The sequence below is a fragment of the Danio rerio genome, chromosome 3 (assembly GCF_052040795.2).
Source record: "Danio rerio strain M-AB ecotype USA chromosome 3, GRCz13ab, whole genome shotgun sequence".
NCBI classification, from domain to species: domain Eukaryota; kingdom Metazoa; phylum Chordata; class Actinopteri; order Cypriniformes; family Danionidae; genus Danio; species Danio rerio.
In genome coordinates this window covers 1,879,090-1,904,417 of record NC_141023.1, presented here as the reverse complement: position 1 = coordinate 1,904,417, position 25,328 = coordinate 1,879,090, and the positions used below count along the sequence as shown (strand labels likewise).

Here is a 25,328-nt window from a genome sequence, read left to right as displayed (position 1 = left end):
GTAAATGACTATTTAAGAGTTTGATGCATTATAAAACCAGATTGGTCATTTATGATCCGCACAGTATTGTACTCTATCAACCTTTGTACTTTTTCATACAACTCTGAACTTTACCTTAAAGTTAGTTCCTTATAACCTCTTTCTGTTATCTTTAAGTAAAGGAACAAAGCTCAGTATTTTTAAAACACCTATAAATATTATGACCACATAATAAAGATGCTTAAATGCTTACTTTACAATAATTAATTTATATGTAGTAAAAAGTGAGCAAAATAAGTAAAACCACAAACACTTAAGTATTGTTATTGTTGTCAATATAATGATACAATACAGTATCAGATCTTTAAGGGATTATGCAACTTAGATGTTAAATACATTGTCATTATGCACCATATTTCTAAATGCTATGACCACAAATAGGTAAGTATCATATAATATATTGTCACTCGCTGTTATGAACATTTATTACATTGTACAACATGTGTATAAGTCATGCATTGTAATGTATTAAAAAAATATAAAGTGACGCCCAATTTTGTTTAATATTTTGATTACTTTATATCCAGAACTTAGCATCTAGCATAAATACAGGCCAGTTTACCTTATTTTACATTATATTCTGATGCTTGTATGTTAAAAGCAAACACTTGCAGTGGAGCCTTGATGATTTTTATTAGTGTAAACTTGGGCTTTAATGTAAAGTTAAATCACATAATTACAGTCGAACACTATGTCCACTATTATGGCAGTCTTAAACTATTTTTGTGCGCTGTATTCCTGATGCTTTCTCTCAGCTTTCCACCCCATTTTGTTCTATTGCTCCGCCCTTCGGCAATCATTCAAAGAAAGAACAAAAACAAAAGTACTGTATTGTGTTTAGTGCAAACTGACGTTCGAGCCTCGAGGACAAATCCAGAACCTGTTAAAAGTTAATTTGATGTGAGGTAAGTTTAAAGACACATACATGATCTCAGATGTAATGATATTGTGTTTTAGAAGGCTTTAACTTTTTAAAAAATATATTGTATTTTAACAATACAAACATTAATCATAACAATGCATGACATCAAGTACAGTAGTAAACAAGTAAAATAATAATAAAATAAGAATATAAAAAACTGAGTACAGGGGCAAATTATCAAATTAAATAATATTTACAAAGTTCTTATAAAATTTCACAGTTTCAACACTTGTAAACATTTTGTAAAGTAGTAATTAAACAATTTAAGTCACAAAGAAAATTCTGCAACTTAAGCAATGATAAAAAAAAAACTTACATTTGTGAATATAACATTTACCCAATAAAAAAAGGCAGGCTATTTACACTTTTTTACACTAAATTGCCTATAAATTCTGTTATGTTTGTCATGAGAACAAGTAACAAATTATATCACACATAGAAAAATTAATGTTAAACTTACAGTACATTTTGATGAGAAGTAGATGGATAAATCTGGGGTAGATATTGTGTAACACTTTTAAATGTAATTATTTTACTTTGTTGGAAACACACAATTTTTAAGGCAAGAGCCAAGCTTTTTTTTTTTTCAATTAATTTTATCAATTAAATAATTCCAAAGAAATTTTCCCCTAAGAGTGATTCTTTTCTTTGACTGAAAACATTTCTTATATTTTTATTACTACATTTTAGGTCGTAAATGCATTTGTCTTCAACTAAAAACTTTGGTTCTTTTTTAACAATTACTGGAAATGACAAGTTCATTAAATGAGCAAGGCCACTACGTATGGCTTTAATCACAGTATAAAATTCTTTATGAACAACAGGGAAATTTTATTTAACCATAATAATATCACCATATGAATAGAAGTTCCCTTGTGGATTAAGTAAATCACAAAGATAATTATGTTTTTCATGTCAGTTCTCATTAAAAAAATCTATTTATTCTTTACTAAGATGCTTTCGTTGTTCCATAGTTTTACTTTGTGCAGGGAAAAATTGTGAACAGAACAAAATTTCCATGCCAAAAGAGCCTCTTTATGAAATTAAGAGAGTTTTATAGGGAGTTTGGGTGGAGAAAAACTACAAGTTAACAAAAATTTGAAACCTCCAATTTTTTTATAAATATTATGTGGGATAAAGTACCAAATCGAATCTGGAGAATTAACACAGTTTTTAATACAATTTACTTTGATGTAAAAAAAATAAATCATGTCAAAACCAAAATCAGCTTTCTTACAACAGAGAACGTGTTTCTTCAAACCTGTTGGTTTCTTCAGATGCTAGTGTTTGTTTTTTCAAAAAAAAAAACTAAATAAAAAACAAACAAACAAATTAAACAGTAAACTATACATTTGTTTGCATGTATTGTCATGAACAAATAAAGAAAAAGAAGGATAAATAATATGAGAGAACCCTTCAGCTTTTAATAAAAGAACTCTGCCAAGGCAGGTTAATTCTCTCTGAAGCCAATTGCTAAATATTTGTTTTGCTTTTTTAATTTTAGGAAGGAAATTTAGCTCTTGTCGTGAAGAACTGCTTTTAGAAATATGAATACCAAGATATTTAATATTTTCTTTAATAGGAATATCATTTACTGCCATTGTATGATTATCATATAAACAAAGAATTTCACATTTAGGAACATTTAATCTTAGTTTAAAGGCCACTGAAAAGGTATTAATGATTTTAAGGATTCTAGTAACCTGATTTGTGTTTTCTAAAAACAGGGTTATATCGTCCACGAGTTGAGAGATTCTAATCTGACGATCAAATATTGTCAAGGATTGTCAATTGTTGATATCAGGATCATTTCTAATCTTCAAAGAAAGTAATTCCACTAGTAAAAACAAAAAGTCTGAGGTTCCACAGCCTTGCCTATAACTCCATTATTTATAGAAAATCTGTTAGAAGTGTTAAATTTTTAAAGAACTGAACTGTTGATATCCTTATATATCATTTTTACCATTTTTATGAATTTCTCTCCAAACCCAAACAATTCTAGGGCAGAAAATAAAAAAATGTGTTTGATAGTGTCAAATGCTTTGTAGAAATCGAAAAATAATATAATGGCATCAGATTTAATGTGGTGCATAATCTGACTTCCAAAATTAGCCGCATATTACAACTTATATGTCTTTTAAGCAAATCCAGTTTGAGTTTTATAATTGCCGCTAATCCTGATTTCAATCTTTTTGCGAGAGCTAACGATTACATTTTGTAATTTAGACTTGGTAAAGTGATTGGTCTCCAGTTATCAAGGGATAGAAGATATTTACCTAGGTATTAAAGTTATATTACCATTAGTTCTTTACTAATACATTCATTATACGTTCTAAATAAAGGTGACTTGATCAGATCCAAAAAGCATGCATAAAACTCAATAGTTAGCCCATTTGATCCTGCAGTATTTGGCCGCGCACCGCATGCATCACACACACATTATCAGTAAGTGTTAAAGGGCATCTATGGCAAAAAAAATCAGACATGTGTGTAAGTATAGTGTATAGACCGTCATATTGGGGTGACAAACACAAACAGTCCTTTTTTTTTCAAATTTAACAACAAAAACGGTGGACCAATTGGAGCGGTTTTCAGATCGACCGCAACTTTATGTAGGTGTGCGGTCCCCCCGCCCACCAATATTGACTGACAGGCCCGCCTCATCATATCCTCAGTTTCTTGTTGCACGTCCGCCATTTTCAGCGTGTGAGTCAAAGCGATATCACTAAAGGAACACCCTTGCTCTATTTTTAAATGTAAGGCTTATTGGGCTCAACACAAGATCAGCATTCACCACATGATCGCTCTAATCTGAATTATTGCTTGTACCTTTTTGTGGCGCAGAACAGTGCATTTCGGAGTTCTGGGCGTGGTTTTCTGTCAGGGTGCACGCGGCAGAGCTTCGGGTCGGCGGCTTGGCGGTCGCAGCACCGTTGTGTTTTCCCTGGTGGAGGCCTGTGTTTGGAGTTCTGGAATGCGTGGCGAGAAGATTCGAGACACTTCATGTTTCTGCCTCATAACTGAGGGTGTCTGGTGTAACGTGTCGCGGCGCACTCGGTGCCTCATAAAAACAACACAGAAATACGATGAATATGCCAAAATTAGTGGCTAATTAGCCAGAGTCAGCTGAGGTGACGTGATGGCGACCAGCGAGATCTAGCTGTCACTCAAGTGGCCACGCCCTTAATTATGCAAACTTAATATAACTTAATATACAGGAAACGGATGAGTTATAAAAAAAAATTCACCCCCCTCACAGTTGTCATGAAGGGTAATATTAGCTGTATTAACCAAAATCTTTTTTGTAGCAGGCTGTAAACACCTTTTTTTCTGCTGTAAAGTTGGCCATTCTAACAGTGGGCTCAATTGAAATTTGCTCTATTATGGAGCCAGGAGCGGCCAGGACTAGCGGAACTTCAGATGAATTGCAGTTTTAGTTACTTTCGTATTGGGAGGTTGCCGCTTGGGTAAAACAAGCCAAATCTAATCAGTTAAGAAAAATCGACACAGTTCCATTCTTCACACGATAGATGGCGGAATTGCACATTTTTCGAATCAGCTCAGCTGAAATGGACCAACAAATCAGGAGGAAGAAGCTGTTGTGGTTTGAAATTTGTAGCACTAAGGATTGCGAGCGTGAGTGGCCTGCAAGGTAAGTGTAATCTGCTCATGTTATTTGGCAATGTTTTTTTTTTATTATATGTGCATGTTTTAATATAGTATTACGCTAATATCAATGCACAGGCACCCTTTATTCCAAACATCTTAGACAAACATAAAAACGGTGTGAGGGAGTGTTATAATCTTTTAAACACACAAAATTAAACACTTATTAAGCAAATATCGCTGATTAAGTGCATTTATTGTGTACATTACGAGTCGTCTGAATTAAATTGCCCCATGAAGTCAATTAAAAAGTCAGTCATGGAATGAAACTACTGCAGTTTTAGCTTTTAAATCCCGTTTGCTTGTGATTTCATAACAAGAGACTTTTAGACACAAACACCAAGTTAATTCTGTTTTTAGAGAATCAATTCAAGTTAATTTCTGTTTTTTAATTGATATATATGTGACAAATAAATTTTACTGTTATGGAGAATGTAATTTTTTAGTAATATGAATAACTGTATTTTGACTCGTCACAGTAAAATCCAGTATAAAGTAAGCTGATAGTTATTAATGGGGTTTGCCATAGGCAACGTCCATTCTTACTATTGTGGTTTATTAATGGGGTTTGCCATAGGCAAAGTCCATTCTTACTATTGTGCCTGGTTTATTATTCTGTCTTCTTCTTCTTCTTCTTCTTCCGTACACTTTTTCGGCGCGTAACTAGTCCCGCAGCTTTCGTCCCAGACCCTTGAAAGTGGGCTCAAATCGTGCGGCCTTATCGGGAATGGTGTGCTATGACTTTTATAAGGGGTGGGTGGTTTTGGGGCCCCGCAGGGGCCCCAAAACCACCCCCCAAAACGCATTGACTCAACATTACGCCCAACTTTGACAGATTATAGCGCCAAGTGTGAAAATCACAGAAATATGGGATTCACAGCATCTGTAGGGGGTTGCAGCCTAAGTGAGAACATACCCCGCAAGGGGGTATAAGTTGTACCCCTAGGGCTCTAGGACGTCCCAAAGTGCTCCCATTGACTTACATTGGCCCCATTGACTCCCATTCATTTTTCTAGAAGAGCACTAACGCCCCCGCGAAATGGGACGACCTTTAAAGCGTTATAGCGCCAAGTGTGAAATTCGTAGAAATATGGGATTCGCAACATCTGTAGGGGGTTGCAGCCTGTATGAGAACATACCCCAAAAGGGGGTATAAGTTGTACCCCTCGGGTGCTAGGACGTCCCAAAGGGGTCCCCATTGACTTTACATGGCCCATTGACTCCTATTCATTTCTTGACTCACATGTCAATCACATTACATAGCAGTGTCATACAGACTTGGGGGTTGGCTTACTTGACTGAGGCAACCAATCAGCATCTCAATATGATTTTGAACCTCACAAGCCACGCCCCCCCAAACCACTTAAAGACCCCTAATAAGTGCCCCATTGACTTAACATGGGGTGGGATGTCCCATTGCAGATCCCATTGACTTCCATTATAAAGGTCACACATCTATAACATTACATAGGAGTGTCATAGAGACACGGGGGTGGGCTCATTTGACTCAGACAACCAATGAGCATCTCAGTATGATAATGAAGCTCACAAGCCACGCCCCCAAACTGGTCCCATAGACTGCCATTATAACTGGCCTACATGCATATCTTTGCTTAGCAGTGTCCTATTGGCTTGGGGGATGGCTCATCTGACTCAGACAACCAATGAGCATCTCAATATGATAATGAAGCTCACAAGCCACGCCCCCAAATTGATCCCATAGACTGCCATTATAACTGGCCTACATGTATATCTTTGCTTGGCAGTGTCCTATTGACTTGGGGGTTGGCTCAGTTGACTTGGACAGCCAACCACATTCAAGTTCACTCTGTAACCTCGCCCATAGCAACAAAACAGAGTACCCTAGCAACCATTCATCAACAGCTATATCTCGGCATCAGAACATCGTAGAGACTTGGGGATTGGCTCGTTTGACTCATGCTAGCAAACGGAACTTCCTATATGCTACACATGCTAGCAGTGACTAGCTACATGCTAATATTGACTAGCCATGTACTGTAACTTGCTAGAAATGCTCACTAAGTATAAATATTTCATCAGGCATGTATGTGAGGCTTGCCTAGTAACCACCCAGGGTACCCTAGCAACTGCCTAGCAACCACCCAAATTACCCTAGCAACCGCCTAGCAACCACCTAGCAACCGCCTAGTAACACCTTAGTAAGGGCCTAGCGACCACTCAGGACACCCTAGCAACCACCAAGCAACACCTTAGCAACCACTCAGAACACCCTAGCAACCGCCTAGCAACACCTTAGCAACCACCTAGCAACCACTTAGAACACCCTAGCAACTGCCTAGCAACACCATAGCAACCACCTAGCAACCACTCAGAACACCCTAGCAACCACCTAGCAACACCTTAGCAACCACTCAGAATACCCTAGCAACACCTTAACAACCACCTAGCAACCACTCAGGGCACCCTAGCACTGTTGCTAGCATGATGCTAGCAACTCTATTAGCATGATGTTAACAAGATTAGCATCATGCTAGCTACATGCTAATCATGTTAGCATCATGCTAGCAACACGATTAGCATGTCGCTAGCATGATGTTAACACGATTAGCATCATGCTAGCTACATGCTAATTATGTTAGCATGATGTTAGCAAGTCGATTAGCATGTTGCTAGCATGATGCTAACACGATTAGCATCATGCTAGCTACATGCTAATCATGTTAGCATCATGCTAGCAACACGATTAGCATGTCGCTAGCATGATGTTAACACGATTAGCATCATGCTAGCTACATGCTAATCATGTTAGCATGATGCTTGCAACTCGATTAGCATGTAGCTAGCATGATGCTAACACTATAAGTATCATGCTAGCTACATGCTAATCATATTAGCATGTTGCTAAAACCTTGATTAGCATGTTGTTGCTTTTTGGCCAGTACGGTGATGCATTTTACCCCATCGATTTACCACGCAAACCCCATTCACATTTCCTTTAGGAAATGTATAATTCTAGTTATTATTATTATTATTATTATTATTATTATTATTATTATTGTTCTTATTAAAATGCTCCTCTAATATTTGTAACTTATTGTTTTTCTCCACAGATATTTGAGTGTGTCTTTGTAAAATGAGCAGTCTAGCAGGTATGAGTTGCTTATACACTTTAGACTAATACATTTACACCATGATTACATTTGCTGGTTTCCCTGTCCATATGCAGATTGCCCATGTGCATTAATAAGCTGGATGAAGCTTTTAAATCACATAAAACACAGAATGAATATTAAACATGCATTATCCATATAACTGCTGTTGAAACATTGAATATAACACATTTATACTAAAAAGTTTTTAAAAAGTGAATGAATAATTGAATTTAATGTGTAAATAAGTAATAAGCTTCAAGCTGTAAACCTGGGCTAATTATTTTTTATGCTGATAGGAGTTTTTTTTTTACTTTTAGTTTTAATTCGTAACCATCAAGCATGATTGTGTCCTGAAATCTTGTACCTCATTTACAGTCTGTGCATCTACCTCAATGAAGACTTGTGAAAGAATATGTGGTGAGTGTGTCGACCCATCTTCCTTTCATAAACGTATTTGTAAAACTCACAGGGTCACAGGACTGAGTTTGGAACACATCTGAGTATTTTTTTTTCTTCCTTTCTCTCCAGGACTGAAAGTGCAGTGGCTGAATCTCAAAATGCACATACAGCAGTGGAGATCTTTATCATTTGGGCTACGGATGCTGTTGCTGGGGACAGACCTACAGATGCTGGTGTAAAAGTTCTGCAGAACCTGCTGAGTGTCACTTATAGATTGAATGGACTTTTTCAGTTCATGTAAACTTAAAGGGTTTGTTTAACCAGAAATGAAAACGCTTAATTATTAATGTTGTACCAAACATTGATTTGTCTTAGAAGTTCAAATTTAGATACTTCAGGTGAAATCTGAGAGCTCTCTCATTCTCTATAGACAGCAATGGTCCCAACTTGTTTAAAGTCCAGAGAAATGTCTAAAACATCCTCAAAACAGACCACATGCTTTCCGTTGTTCAATCAGAATATTTTTAAGCTACAAGAATAATATTGAGTCCATGTAAAGCAGAAATAATAGCCTTTGAGTTTATTCTGTTGAATACAAGATATTTTAAAGAAAGTTGAATACCTGTAACTATTGACTTTCTTTCATAGTAGCTTTTTTATTTATTTATTTTTATTAATTTTTTTACAGCTGATGTGATGCGCGCGACTTAAAAAGCACGTGCGCTTTCCCATTTACTTGCGCAAAGCAACCATGCCTAGAAGTAGTGCAACGTGTTCAATTGGTTCCTTTTGAAATAGACTGCACAAAGAGCGATGATCGTGCACCCACAGTCCTGCTGTTTTCAAGAGCTCAAGATAAAAAATAAAAAAAATACACATTTTCTTTTCTAACCAGCAGCGGTCACTGCTTTCATCTGAATTATTCTTTGAACAGATTATTAACAGGCCTAACATTAACCATGTACACGGTAGGCTATGTTTCACCTGCTTTCATTTGCTTACAGTTATTATTGTTAATATGGTTTAATTATCAGTTTTTTACAACAACATTGTTTTAATGGTAGATTACTCCCCGTTTGTGTGTAGTTAACTGCTGATCTGGGACCTTTGGCCAGAACAGATTACCGTGCATATTTTAGATTCATGACAATAATTTTTTTTTTAAATGTAATGTTGTTTTTAAAGGAAAGTTTTGTTGAATTAAAAAGTGCACCTATACAGCTTTATTTTCCTTGATTTTACACATAAAAAATTGTGGCTAAACATACTTATTTGTTGCGGTCAGAGATGAATTCGGTAAATTCTTAATTTTGAGCCCTGAAAAGTCGTGAAATAAAAACTGATTGCATTGCAACACAACCCATTTGCTCATGCACAATGAGCAAGCCAATACACACAAGAAATTAAATGAATAAGTAGACATTTGGAATTAACACAACATCTAAATCAAGTCATCTTAGCATGTCAAAGTCATATTTAAGCAAAATATATTTACCCAACGAGAAAAGTGTGGCTAGTGAAAATGGCGAGTGGCTAGTAATGTTGGAAATCTACTAGCCACAGTGGCTGGGGATCAGAAAAGTTAATGTCAAGTCCTGATTACCTGTTATAACCGCGTATTATACACATACAGACTGTAACCGCGGCTGTACTTCCCGCCATTGGTGAACAGCGCTTTCATTTCTAAAGCCGATCGCAGCCCTTACTGTTGAGCAGGTGAAGAATAATCAATCATAGGGGTGTAAGATCTCGCCTGTCAGCACTCAAAAAGCAAGCGGGAGAATATTTACATTAGTTTATTGGCAGTAAATGCTTATGTTGTCTTCTGTGTATGTATTTGAGTTTTGTTTAAAACATTCAGAAAGAGAGTTTTCTTTGAGCAGGTCAAATTAAGGGTACAGTTCATATATCTTACTGCTGTATTAAAGAGCAAAATTGCATTACAAATAATATATAAATATTAATTTATATGTAGATTTTAATTTAAAAAAAATTGTGTTGTGAAGAAAAAAATATAATTATGTATGGAAAGCATAGTCAATGCACCGAGATATCGAATTGAAACGAATCGATGGTGTGATAATCGTATCCGAACCACACTGTGAGACCAGTGTAGTCTCACACCCCTACTCGCTACAATTATAGACCTTTTTCTTGGCTGCTGCATGGAGGGCGCCATAGTGACCGGCGTCTTCCAGTAGAATGTTTAGAACTTCCGTTCACAGCATTTACAACTGGTAATTTGCGATCCGAAAATGGGTTTCAATAGTGTTTTGAGTAGATTACGGAGTGTTTTTGTGACACACAACTTTGAAAAGCTGTTATAATCTGTCAGATTTGTGGTTCAAGCGCGAGAGAAAAACAGTATGGTAAGCCATGTTTCTTTTCATTCTGCTTAATCATGTGCCCCCAAAAAAGATATTTAAAATAAACAAAACAATATGATGTCTTTTGACTGCTTGCTTTAATAACTACATTACACAATACTTGTACTTTTACTTTCAGTACTTGAGTAGTACATTTTGAAATAAACTGTTTGCAATACTTAAGTACAAAAAATGTTGAATACTTTAGTACTTCCACTTCAGTACGGTGCTTAAAGAGCACTTCTACTTCCACTCAAGTCACTTTTTGATAAAGCACTTGTACTTTTACTTAAGTCTCGGTCTCTAGTACTTTATACATCTCTGCCCCTGGTGTAGCGGGAAGAACGATATCTAGAAGTGGTTGCAATGAGCGTAAAGTTGAAAAACAGGTGTAAAAAGTCCTAAATTAGTAGATGGATTGTGCATCTGTGTGTGTGCATCGCTTAAACCACACACTCAAGTTGATGCAAATAAATAAATGAAGATCTGGATCATTCTCTGGAGTGAAACTGTTATCTTGACATGCAACCTGTAGCAAACCAAACAAACTAGTATTTAAAAGAGGATTTACAGTACCAGTGGAGCGTACTGAAATGGGGAAAAGGCTTTTAAATGTGCATCACTTCTGCATTGAATAACTTCCAAACAAATTTGCAGTTTAAAGAGCTGGTTTCACTAAATGCTTTTGAAAAGATATGAAATGATTTGGAGTCTGAATCAGTGGCCTGTAGATGTTTTACATAGTCTTTAACTGTCATTGTATGTGTGTTTAGATGGATTTCTGTTTGTTTGTTTGTTAAAGCCATGTGAACTGTATACTGCCTATCTTGGCCAGGACGCTCTTGTAAAAGAGATTTTTTAATCTCAATGTGTTTGTCCTGGTAAAATAAAGGTTACAATAATAATATTTGCTCCTAAAGGACTAGACTTTTCTTGAATGCTGCTTTTGTACCAAATCATAGTTACAATCACCTGTTGATATCCCCTGCTTCACATCACATAATTATTTCACCAGTTTACCTGATTACTGCCTTAAACTGCTCCTGTCACATCTTGTTTTGGAATGTGTTACAAGAACCAGAAATGGAAAATGTTTATTTTGGAAAAAAAAAAACTATATTAATAATCAAGAGGAACACATTAAATCGTGTTTCTTGTATTGTCTGCTATCAGGGATGGGCAGTGTTTTCCCTTACCAAGGGTTAACTAAGGTTAACCAAAAACCAAGACGAAAAAATACTTTAGTAAATGTATTGTTATTATCAATATTATTATTAACTGATTGATGTCCCTTTTCAAACCTTTTTTTCATATGTGGCCCACACAAACTGTACTACTAGTTGTATATATATACTATACTATATAAACTAAACATTTATGTATGTAAACGGATTAGTTTTGTTTCTCATATTTGTGAATCTTTTTCTGTTTAGTTCTTCAGTAATGTAAACATCTGTTTGGCAGGTACTAATGTAAATGTTTTTGTCTTGCAGAACATCTTAAATATGGAGGAAGTGAATAAAGGTCTGAGTTTGGTGCTGCTGGGGAAAACTGGAGTGGGAAAAAGTGCAACTGGAAACACAATACTTGGACGACGAGCTTTCAAATCAGAGAAGAGTGGATCTTCTGTCACAAAAGATGTGCAGAAGAAATCTGGAATGGTCTGCGGGTTTCCAGTCACTGTTTATGATACACCAGGATTATACAACACTGAGCTGGAAGAGCAAGAGATACAGCAGAAATATCAGAGTGTTTTTCAGAAATGTGATCCAGAACTTTGTGCTTTTATTCTTGTGATCAAAGTTGACAGATTTACAGCAGAAGAGAGAAGAACTGTGGAGAAGATTGAGAAAATACTGGGACAAAACCGCTTGGAGAAAACCTGGATTCTCTTCACCAGAGGAGATGAACTGGAGGAAGAAAAGAAAACCTTAAAACAATTCATCAGTGAGACTGAAGAACTGAAGACACTCGTTCAGAAATATGACCAACGATACCATCTGTTCAACAACAAGAAGAAGGGATGTACTGGACAAGTTAATGACCTGCTTATAAAAATCCTCAAGACATGTCTAAAGAAAGTGGGTGAGTATATTTAATTTACTAAATATAATATAAAAAACTTTCATCACCTTTCATGCTGTAGGTTCTTTGCGTTTGATATGACTTTTATGCTTTAGAACCTTAGTTGTTGATTGAATGAAAAATCCATTTGCCATGGAAGAAACAGAATGTAAAGATTCAAAAGAAAAAAGTGTTTAAAAAAGCACGCTAATAATAATAACTGGTGGGTGACATGGTGGCGCAGTGGGTAGCACGAGCCTTGGCTTGGTCCATAGCCATTTCTGTGTGGAGTTTGCATGTTGCATGTAAATTGTCAATAGTATGTGTGTATGGGTGTTTCCCAGTGATGGGTTGCAGCTGGAAAGGCATCCACTGCATGAAACATATGCTGGAAAAGTTAGTGGTTCATTCCACTGTGGCGACCCCAGATTAATAAAGGGACTAAGACAAAAAGAAAATGAATGAATGTTAAATGAATGAATGAATGAATGAATGATAATAACTGATTCTGCATTTCAAAAACTAATTGGCATTTTCAGTTTTTTAGCTCAAAATAAAGCAACATACTTCTTACATTAGTACATTTATACTAGTAATTAAACAACAGTTATTGACACACTGATGACTCAAAAGGATTTAATCGTTCAAATAACACATTGTTTTATTTAAAAAAGAAAAGAAAAAAGTAAACCTAAAGAGTTTTTCAGTGTATTTTTTTCTGTAAAGGCTAAGAAGAGAAAATGGACATATGTGTAGAATGACCAAGGAGTGAATGAATACAGATGTCAGGTCTGATCAAGAAAACTTGTGGAAACCATTTTTAGGCATCTGTGATTTAATACTTTGCCTAAAAATTACAATTTACTCACTATTTACGCTTCCTCAAATGTTTCCAAATTTTTATGAGTTTCTCTCTTCTGTTGAACACTAAATAAGATATTTCAAAGAAAGTTGGAAATCTGTAATAAAAAAATACAATACAAACAGTCCAAAGGCACAGTACACACAAGTCTACAACTATGAAAAAACATGGTTTGACCAACTAATGAAACACTGTTTTGTCATTCAGAGCTATTCTGAGAAAATATCAGCGCAAGAGTTTGTAGAAACATATTAATGCGAGTACAAAGAAACAAGTTAACATAAGTCTATAAAGACAAGTCAACACAAGTCCACAACCACAACATGTTTGACTTATAAAGATATTAAAACAGACCTTATCATATTGTAGTCCTGAGTAGCTCAGTTAGATAAGGTGATTGATGCGTGTACTGTTGGACTTCAAAGGGTCCAGTGCATGTTCAAAAATGGGTTCGGAGTCAATCTGTCAGAAATTATAAGTTTTATTTGCTCAAGCAGGAAACAAACCAAAAGCAATCATACAATCTGCGCAGGAGAGGTACAGTTCTCTGAACTGTCCTTCAGAGACACATCCTTTTATACCACAGTTGTCTTCCGTGCATCTTCTCTTAAGAGTTAACCTTTTAAGGCAAATGTCTCTTCTTAGCACACACATGGCTCATACATCCTGTCGTTCTTAGAACTCGCACCTATATTCAATAACAGGATGTGCTTGTCTCAGCAGTCTGCAATACTGGTCTATACCGTGCTCACAATATGGCTGTTAACCCTTCAGACGATTTCATAGTAACCAACACCCTATGGGTCAATCATTAAAGACTTCTTATGCATGAAAAACATGTCAAAGTTTTATTTAAACTGAAAAATACCACAAATCCCTCTCTTGGCCTCTGAAAGAGGCCACACTTTATTATATCCAATAAATCTTCAAACTACTATAACTAAATCTATTTGTTAAAATAAAAATAAAGGGAAAAAAAAAAATCTTTTCAGCCCAATATGTCCTGATGAACCTTGGTCGACGTATGGGCAGCCACCACATGTTCATCTGAGGCATCATATCAGACTGCTATTGTAGATCAACATTTCACCCTAGTCTACATTGTACACTCATAAAATTCAGAAATAAAAATCCCTATAAATGCCTTTTAAACCAGTGTGCTCAGACAGGACTGGGCCGAAAACCGTGGGGAAAGACACCCAGTCGGTCCCCTAATTGACATGTGGGCGACCACAACAAGTCAGCTGAGTCAATCACACAAAACAAAAAACAAAACAAAACAACAAAAAATATATCTAAGCTAAACTTTTCGATAGATTCCTTTTAGACTCAAAATATCTACTTAACATTTCTTATAACACAAAATATATGATGAATCAGCATCTGCGGAAAAAACAGTTAGTAGAGAGACATTTACACACGGCTTTCCTCCTCTTCCTCCCCCTCAGCAGATATTAATAATGGCATTGTGTAAGGGGGTGGTGGCCCATCTTTCTTTTCAATTGCTGTTACTATCACCCTATTACACAATGACCTGATGCATGGGACACAACAATATCCACATGTCACCATTATAGCTACAAAGGTAGCAATTGAGATGAAAACTGAAGTTATCATAGTTTTATATTTTCCAAACACACGGGTCATCCATTCATCAAAGGGGTTATCTATACCAAAGTGTTCTGCCATCCCTTTTGAGAGTATTTTAATCCTTCTAGGGCCCTGGTTATAGACCCGTCATTATTTTATTTTTTTTCTAGATTTCCTTCAATCTAATTTGTCTTATTCATTCATTCATTTTCTTTAAGGCTTAGTCCCTTTATTAATCTGGGGTTGCCCCAGTGGAATTAATCGCCAACTTATCCAACATATTTTTACACAGCGGATGCCCTTCCAGCTGCAACCTATCAGTGGGAAACATCCATACACACTCAATCATACACATACACTACGCCAAATTTAGCATACCAAATTTTTGGATTTGTGGGGGAAACAGGAGTATCTGGAAGAACACTGTCCAATTTATTGACACCCTGTCCCATTCATTTCCCTTTTTTTTTTATTCTTTCTTTACAATTTTTGGCATCAAGATGCTTTTGATGTTGTTTTCCTTACAATTGTCACTCACACACTTTCTGTCAGATTGTCTTGTGTTAGTAAGTCAGTCTTTTTTTTTTTCTTTCTATTTTAAAATTTAACATTGTATTTGTTTCCCCTTTTTGTGTTGGCCTGTATCTAATATACAGTTGGCCTCATGCATTGGTGTTGCAGCATATTCATCTCCTACACCAATACATGCTTACACACTCCAATTAGTCAATTGTCCCCAATTAGTCATCTGTTCATTAATCTCCCCCTTCCAGGTCGCTTTTACACCCCTACGTTGACTGTCAAGTTAGTCCAGACAGCCTCACACCTTCAGCAACCTGTTTAGAAAAAATTGTGAATAAAGTTGTTAATTTGTCATAATATAATCTCTACATAAGTGATCCACTGCACATCAAAGCTTCACCAGGTCCCCGAAACTGCAGTCCTTTAAACAATTTAAAAGTCATTAATTCCATTTTTTTTCCATAATAAACTAATATCCCTTAATATGATTTTTATTTTATTTCCTTTTGGTCTGTGCACAGATTTTTGCCAGTTTTGTTTTAAAATTTCTATTAATTCTCTTGACATTTCCCTGTAATTATTATTTTTTACACCATTTCTAAAATCATGTTTCAGGCCCAGTGCCCACTCCACTGATTTAAAATATTCCTTTTTCCAGTGTTTATCATTATCTAATCTAATTTTCCCACAACATCTATTTGTTTCTAGATTGTTATTCATTAAACACTTAATCACTCCACCTATCCCAGACACCACTCGTCCCAATATTGTGGCGTGTCATCTACTCAACTATAATTTTAATTTACTTTCTTTAAATCTGGTTCCCTATAAGTGTCATAACACCTGCTTACTTCCAATCAATCAGGTGTCCACTATTTTTCAGCTAGTAAAATATCAACATCATATAGAGTAACACTCCCTCAGTCAAGTGGCAATCACTCAGCGGGCCTCGCATGGCGTGATTTAACAACCCTGGAGACAATATTAATTCTTGTGGTACTCTTGTGTACCTGTATTGCTGCCCCCTAAAGGTAAATGAAAACACATCCTTCAAATTTGGTGCCAGTGTTAAACAGAAAAATTCATTGGCTAAGTCTAGACATTAAAATCACTTATTCTCTTGGTGTAAAGCTGGTAATGCAGTATATTAATTTAGAACTGGCATTGTGGCGGTTTTCACTACCGCATTAACTTAAATCATGAGCCATTCTGTATTTTCCTGTATTTTGTTTTTCTACAGGTAAAATTGGAGTGTTTAGGTGTGAGGTCGAAGGCTCTAACAAAACTATAGTCAACAATTCTTTAAATGTGTCTGCAATGCCGGCTTTAGCTTGGGGTTTGTGAGGATACTGTAGCTGCCATATCGGCCTTTCATTTTTTAACTCCATTATTAAACTTTAATTTATGTCTGAGAGTGAGGAGCAAAAACCCACATCTGCTGGTCCTGTAGACCATAATTGGCTTGGTAAACTGTTTAGCATTGGTGCCGTCACCTCATTATCCGTTCTTTCTCTTCCAGGCCACCTTGTGACCCATATATGTTTAGTTAATCTGCCTACCACACTCTTATAAATTTTTTTCTTTCAGTTTAGTTTTGGTCACAGATTAAAGTCATGTGAGGTGGGTTGGTGGGAGGCATGTATGGTGCAATAAGAGTTACCCAAGGTCTCCATTGAGCATAAAGTGAGAGAAGGCCGTCTCCCGGCAAGGTTTCTGGCTACAGTTTGCCCCAGTAAATGTCAGCTCCTACAGGCTCTCGCATCGATGACAGCAACCATTGTCCTCGCAGGTGAGGTGTACCCAGTGAACAGTTCTTAGTCGTCCCTGTAGGAAATCTCACCATAACACCATCAGCACACCATAGAATGATGCATCAAGCTTTATCAGCAAGTCTCTGCCCCATAAGTTCGTGTGGGCTCTGTCTGACAACAGAAAGTGATGTTTCAGTAGTTGTCCATCAACAGACACCGGTATTAGCTCAGTTAAAGACAGTCTTTCACATTCCTCAGTGAAACCCATTACTTCCACAGTTTTTTTTTTTTGTGAAATCAAGTCCTGATTGACAGGGTTAATCAATGTTGAATAAGTCGCACCCGTGTTGACCAAAAAAGTCCAGACAGTCTTTGTTGACCCTTCATAGATAACAGTTGCTCCACCTTAGCCTCGCTTGGGTCTCCCTGTGGGCCTCCTCAGAAATAGTCCCATCTTCCCCAGAGTGGATATTGTGTTCCACTCTGCCCTGGGTTCTGTCCTCCAGGGTTTGGAGCTTGCCCTGCAAGTGGTGCCACAAAGCCTTTGCCTCCTTGCACACCCCCTTTCTCAGCATACGGATTTTGTCCGTTGGGATATCTTGTCGAAATGCGTCCTAGCTGATTGCACGTGTAGCATTGACTAGCCTGGCAGTTGCGATGTAGCTGACATAGGCGGCCACACCTGAAACAACCCTCTCCAAATCCACACCCTCTGTAAGCCCCCGGGACCCCCTTGACCCTAATGCCTCCCCTATTCTGTCTTCTAAATTGAGGTTGGCGTTTAAGTGTTTGGTTTGATGGCTGTTTGTACACAGGTGCCATGTAAGATTGTTCAGGGTCAGGCAACTGCACCAATTGTTTGCCTTTATATTTCTCATTTGATCATTGACTTCTTGTCTGGCTTTGTTCACTTGTAATTTCACTAACTGGTTTTTCAGTTCCTCAATCTCAGACTGACTCTCATCAGCTTTATCTTTAGCTCTATTGATGTGATGGAGCAAGTGTCTCTCCCAGGTGGCCGAAGCACTTCCTGGTATGTCAGGTTTTTTTGTTTTTTTTTTAGTCATTTAACACAGCTTGAAGTATCCTCAACCACTCCTTCATAAATTGGTTAGCATGAATATGTGTCCCAGTCTGGGCTTCTCACTCCAGTTTACATCTCAATACATATGCTGCTGATGTTTCATCTGCCTTAGGGGTGGACTTTATGTTATGAATAGCACCAGGTGGTGCAGAAAATTTTCACCTTATTACTGTGCCCCACGCAGTTGCTACTTTGCCAAAAGGAGTGTCTGATTGACATTCATTTGTATTAGCTACCTATTAAAATTGTCTCAATTCTCCATTAGTAATCTTAGAATAACAACAAACTTTTATTATTATTATTATAATCTTCTTTAATTATTATTATTATTATTATTTTGCACCTAAACACAATTTCATCCTCTAATATCAAGTCTTAGTTCCTCAAATGGTTACTTCCTTAAAGAGTTATTGCTTTTTCTAGTTTCTATCTCATCTGTTTAATATCTCTCTTTTTTTATATATATATTTTAGACATATTTTAAACTATAATCTTTTTGACATTTCTTTCTATTAAACCATAATTAGGAGTCTTTTTTTCTTAGCTTTTAATTTTTCCTTTTTTTTATTATTATTATCTTCCTTACATATTTGGCCAGTAACACTTCAGTTAACCATTTTCAACCAATCAAATTTTCTTTTCTAATTTTCCTCTCCATCGACCGAAGACTCCTCAATTTTATCCCTTTGCTGTTTAACAGCTGATTTGCTATCTTTTATTTCAGTTCTTCATCTTTCTTCCAATGTATCTCTTCTAGTGTTTCTTTAGTAGCTGGTCTTTATGTTGTATTTTAATTTCTCTTTATTATTTATTATTATAATTATTTATTTTATTTATTTATTCATATAGCTTCAAGGTCTGTTTAAACTATTATAACTATATTAAGTATATCTCCCATTATTTTTTATTTCACTTGTCTTTTTATCCTGCAATATAATAGATCCGTTTAATTAGTAACTTATACTAAATCTCTAATTATTATGTGAACATTTATCAGTATTTGATCAAATATATATATTTATTTTTTATATTTTCTTTTACTATATTCAGCCTAACTGTTTTTTCCTCATGAAAAGGCATGGCTGCAGTTAACTTCCTTTTTTCGTGTCTGTCAAAGTCTGTCTGCTTTTACTTTGTCAACCCTGTATCTTTCTGTGAATAAATCCCCAGTTTTGTCGACCAATTGCAAAGCTTGCTTTGTGATTAATGGAAAATTTCTTTTGGTCTTTTCCTATATGTGTATGTGTTAGTGTGTCACCTCCTTCTGCAGTGGTCTCCTTCCTGGTTGCCTCCCTCTCTTGGACCCGAGAGACTCAGCTAGTTCCTGTTCAAGACACAACTACACATATACTTTTAACCTTCACATTAACATTGTTTTCAGGGTGTGGTGTCACTCATCCTCACACTTCTTTACCATTTATCTCATTCATACCAACACATGACCTCGTCAGGTCAGTGCTTTTCCCTACACTGTCCTAATCCTGGTTCTCTAGAACCTTTTCTTCTAGTCCCTGTTCTACAGTATATTTCATATTTTCTATAGTATTTCATATATATACAGTATATCTCATATTTTCTTTATGTTCCTCAAATTGTAATATTAACTTTTTCTCTCATTTATTTTTTCCTTTAACACTCCCTCTCGTATTCTTCTTCCACAACGTCTTTCCTGTATTCGCGCGTTAGATGTTTTGAGCTCTTTTCCCTACTCTGACCCTCAGTATACGGCGTCACCCACGCCCGGGGCTACCTAAGCTGTCCCTACGTCTTTTCTCTTTTTTTTTTTTTTTTAATATATATATATTTTATGTTCCCTACTCTATCTATTCCTGATACTGCAATCAGTCTTTCTCAGGAAATTATTTTCTCTTCTCAATTTTTATTTTGAAAGTATCTGGTTCTCGTCAGAACAAGAGTGACTCTCAAAAATGCCTCCCCAGGGAGGGGGACTTCCTTACAAAGACATGACTTTCTGTCTTTGTCCCTGGTATTAAAAGCTTTCTACCTTCGTCAAGAGTAGGGTCACTTTTAATTTTTTACCTCCTAAGGGAAGAGGATTTCCTTCGAATTCTCTTGCGCGAAAATTCGCCCTTATACCTTGTAGGGACAAGGATTTTATTTGAATTCTAGTAATTCACCCTAAAATTACCCTGCAGGGACAAGGCCTTTCCTTTAAATTCTAACAATTTACCCTGATATCCTTTCTCAGACGTCTCACAATAACTCTTCAAAAAATTTAAAAAAATGTAAAATATTACTTTTGGTTTCTCTGTATTTTACTTACATCAGGATTATGCTGAATTCAACACTTAATTTGCAGTATTCAATCGCAGAATTTATTTAAAAGGTTTCTGCTTACCTTATTTTTTAGGCGCGCCTTTGTGTTGAATTCAGTTCATCCCTCTGTTCAGCAAAATTCCTCCTTTTCCCATCACGTCGTGGGTCACCAAAATTGTTGGACTTCAAAGGGTCCAGTGCATGTTCAAAAATGGGTTCGGAGTCAATCTGTCAGAAATTATAAGTTTTATTTGCTCAAGCAGGAAACAAACCAAAAGCAATCATACAATCTGCGCAGGAGAGGTACAGTTCTCTGAACTGTCCTTCAGAGACACATCCTTTTATACCACAGTTGTCTTCCGTGCATCTTCTCTTAAGAGTTAACCTTTTAAGGCAAATGTCTCCTCTTAGCACACACATGGCTCATACATCCTGTCGTTCTTAGAACTCGCACCTATATTCAATAACAGGATGTGCTTGTCTCAGCAGTCTGCAATACTGGTCTATACCGTGCTCACAATATGGCTGTTAACCCTTCAGACGATTTCATAGTAACCAACACCCTATGGGTCAATCATTAAAGACTTCTTATGCATGAAAAACATGTCAAAGTTTTATTTAAACTGAAAAATACCACAGTACTCAGTCTTTTGACTACACGAGTTCGATTCCGTTGATGACATGTAAATTATATTTATTTTTAGATTAATTTTGTTTTATACTGTTCTGCTACACAGATATTAAAATCAGTAATGTTTACACTGACCAAAGTAATAAGAATCTTTATTTGGTATAGGCATGATTTATTGCTGTGAAAAAGTGACAAATCTTCAAACGTGAATAGCTTACATCTGGAAAGGGACATCAGTTAACACGGTCACCAGTTAAACCGTAACACCGGCTTTCTAACATTCTTCAGAATATCTTTTACTTGTTCCAAACTTTTCTTCCTTCTGTACACAGCAGAGAATGAGTAAATGATGACAGAATTGTCAGTTTTAGGTAAACTACCTTTAAAATTCATTGTTAATTCTTGCTGTTTTAGAATAATTTGCACTTTTTAAAAGAAAATGTTGTCTATGAGCCTCAAATGTTACATGAATTAATATATAAAACGCTCACAGTGGAAAACAACATAATCAGTTAGTAATATTCATCGGTCCTCTCTCTCTCTCTTTCTCTCTCTCCTCTGTGACAAATAATAATATGAACAATATCAATAAAACAAACTTTACAACAATGCAGTTTGCTTGCAAAATCTGTAGTAATTTTGTAAATTAATTTGACTGTGATGTAATCTAAAGTCATGTCCTGACAACAAATCATCTCTCTAAATGGCATCTTGCAAGAAAGATGTGAGTTACAAATATAGTTTTCTTATCTGTTGTTTAAAAACTTTTAAATTAGCACAGTTACCATTAAAACTATTATTAGAAATTACTAGTGGAGGAAGTGCATTTTTTCACATTGTAAAATTTGTGTTAACATTTACCAAACAAAATTACAAACTGTAACAGCCAAAAGGAGGGAAATCTTCAAGTGACTGTAGAGCCCCTATTGTTTCTGTGTTAAAGATAAAAGACTGTTGAAAAAGTTTTTCACTCATCACAATTACATCTTGCTTTTCTTTTACAGCAAATGGAGCAATGCAAAGAAAGAATGTTGTGAAAAAACCAAAGCCAAGACTAACTCCAGTGTCCAGTGTCCCATCCAGACGGATTGTTCTTGTGGGTAAATCTGGCGTTGGTAAAAGTGCAGCTGGAAACACAATCCTGGGACAGAAAGAGTTCAGATCTGTGATGAGTATGAATTCAGTAACCCGTGACTGTTCAGCAGCTCAGGCCACAGTTTCAGGCAGATCTGTGTCTGTAGTCGACACTCCTGGATTCTTTGACACACAGATGAAACCTGAAGAGTTAATGATGGCGATGGCCAGAAGTGTGTATTTCTCCAGTCCTGGACCTCACGCTTTCCTCATTGTGTTTCCTGTGAACATGAGATTCACTGAACATGAGCAGCAGATTCCTCAGCAGATTGAGCTGATGTTTGGTAAAGAAGTGTTGAAATACTCCATCATTCTCTTCACTCATGGAGATCTGCTGGATGGAGAGTCTGTAGAGAAGCTGATAGAGGAGAACAGTAGATTAAGATCTGTAGTCCAGCAGTGTGGAGGCAGATATCATGTGTTCAACAACAGAGATGTGAATAACAGAGAGCAGGTGGAGGATCTACTGCAGAAGATTGACTCAATGATACAGCAGAATGGAGGAGGACACTACACTAACCAGATGTATGAAGACGCTCAGAGATTCAGACAAGAGGAAGAAGAGGAGAGAAAACAACAAAAGGAGAAACAAAGACAAGAGGAGATTGAGAGTGTGGAGAAGGAAGCAGATGAGAAAGTCAGAGCAGAGTATAAAACTCAAGCAGAACAACAAAACAAAACAAACAGTTTTGGGGCATTTCTTTCCAAGTATAAAAAGCATTTTTTTATAGTTTGTGTTTTAATTGGTGCAGGTGTTGGTGCAGGTGTTGGTGCAGGTGTTGGTGTTGGTGCAGGTGTTGGTGCAGTTGTTGGTGCAGGTGTTGGTGCAGGTGTTGGTGTTATTAACGCCGCTGTGAGTTCATATTTTAGTGGGGAGGTTGCTGATGGCGCGGATAATAAAGGACCTGCTGATACAAGTGTTGATGGAAATCCAGCAGATCCTTCATTAAATTCAGCAGGTTAATCAGAAATCACAGTTCTGTTTCATGAAGTTTTGAATCTAAACTAGATACTATACTACAGAGACTATAATGATTAAAGGAATTATAATGTACATTGTTTGGATGCTTACTGTTTAAAATTAGTTAAATTATTATATGTAAATTAAAATATATTGGTTTATTTTAATTTTTATTTACTCTAGTTATATGGAATACATTCAACAAGTTTTTCTTAATGAGAACTTTTGTCTTGTTTCTAGTCCAAATACATTTCAAAGCAAACACAAGATTATTTTACTCCACTGGCAGATAATTTTGCTTGTTTTAAGGGGAAAAAAAATCTTAATTGTTCTCTTTTTTTTAGTTGGACTAGAAATGAGACAAAAGCGAAGTATAAAAAAATTTAATCACAGAAAAATAAATTATTGCATTATCAGATTTTTACAATACCATGCAGCCCTACCTGGAATGAACTCAACTCAATGAATGTTTGCTAGTTATTGTATTTTCAATGTCTGAATTAAACTCGTCTCTTTCTTTACGAATAAAGCATAATCTTTAACATTAAAGGATAGTAATATGTATAAAACAACTGAAAAATTGTATACTATTTATGGAAATATGGATATTCAGTTTGTTTTGTAACAACTGAATATGTGATAGACTGGGTCATGTTAATGATAAATTGGGTAAAGTTAATGTTCTGTATATTCAGCCCTGGCTGGCAGATTGTAATCTGTGCATTGGTTAACAGCATTTATCTTGATTTGTTTTGTTCACAGTTTATAGAATGACTTTTCTTATTCTTTTTGTGCTGAGTGGATCAGGGTCATTTTGATTGTTTGGTATTTAGATTAATTGTTGAGCTTTTATAAACAAATTGCATGTGAAATTCTTAATTTAAAAATTCCCTTTGAAAAAAAAAATCCTACTAAAATCTATATTCAATATCTACTATCTAATTGATCCATCTTTAATATGTATGCAAACTGTGTTCAATATTAATTCAGATGATATTTTACAGTCTGTGTGTGTTTGTATTATTAAGCAGACTTGCAGGAAAACACTTTTCTCTCAATGTACCAAACATTTGCATATAACAAATAAACACTCAATTTACTCTCAAAACTGGTCCATTGTGATTATATTCTGTTGTCTTCTGCAATCTAGTGCAGTTGCATGAAATTTGTAGTAAATGAAAGGTTTGTTAAATATGATACGCAATAACTTTTCATTTGCATCAGTATTCAGGTTTTTTAATCCTGTGGTGTCAAGCATAGCTGATTATTTAAATTAATTTTGCATTAAAAGAAGCATTTTGATATTTAAAAGAAGAAGAAATACGAGAATATTGTCCATGTCTTTTATTCAGAACCAGAATACTAGAGCAATACCTTTTCAAAGTACACATTTGTTTTTTTTTTTTTGTTTTTTTTTTTAAAAAGGTCCTAATTGGTATCTTAAAACTATTAATATATTAGTATATTATTAGTACATATGACTGCACTTTAAGTTCATACCTAAAACTTACATAGTATTCACTAAGAATAGTAAATAATCTCCTTTTTGAACCCCTTGGAGGTACCACTGCTATAACAGTTTTTGTGCCATTGTTTGTTAGTCCACAGTATATTACATGTTTTAAATTGATTTCATTCATTCATTCATTTTCTTGTTTTTCATATTAATCCGGGGTCGCCACAGCGGAGTGAACCGCCAACTTATCCAACAAGTTTTTACGCAGTGGATGCCCTTCATGCCGCAACCCATGTCTGGGAAACATCCACACACACACTAATACACTACGGACAATTTAGCCTACCCAGTTCACCTGTACCGCATGTGTTTGGACTGTGGGGGAAACCAGAGCACCCGGAGAAAACCCACGCGAAGGCAGGGAGAACATGCAAACTCCACATAGAAACGCCAACTGAGCCGAGGTTCGA

The 25,328-nt window shown here is 36.0% G+C and overlaps 1 protein-coding gene across 1 annotated transcript; it reads left to right on the top strand.

Moving 5' to 3' along the window:
• The first annotated feature begins 849 nt into the window (after nt 1-849).
• LOC147845378 (GTPase IMAP family member 8-like) lies at nt 850-23,650 on the top strand. The gene is made up of 3 exons (XM_087243605.1): nt 850-944; nt 12,020-12,611; nt 22,312-23,650. Exons 2-3 carry the CDS (start codon nt 12,032-12,034, stop codon nt 23,403-23,405), a joined length of 1,674 nt encoding a protein of 557 aa, XP_087099731.1. The 5' UTR covers nt 850-944; nt 12,020-12,031; the 3' UTR covers nt 23,406-23,650.
• Nucleotides 23,651-25,328: the final 1,678 nt, after the last annotated feature.

Bases quoted from the DNA above. Each gene is read 5' to 3' on its own strand.
- LOC147845378 (XM_087243605.1), top strand. From the start codon at position 12,032: ATGGAGGAAGTGAATAAAGGTCTGAGTTTGGTGCTGCTGGGGAAAACT. The intron at 12,612-22,311 runs GTGAGTATATTT...TTTCTTTTACAG, and splicing joins GACATGTCTAAAGAAAGTGG to CAAATGGAGCAATGCAAAGA.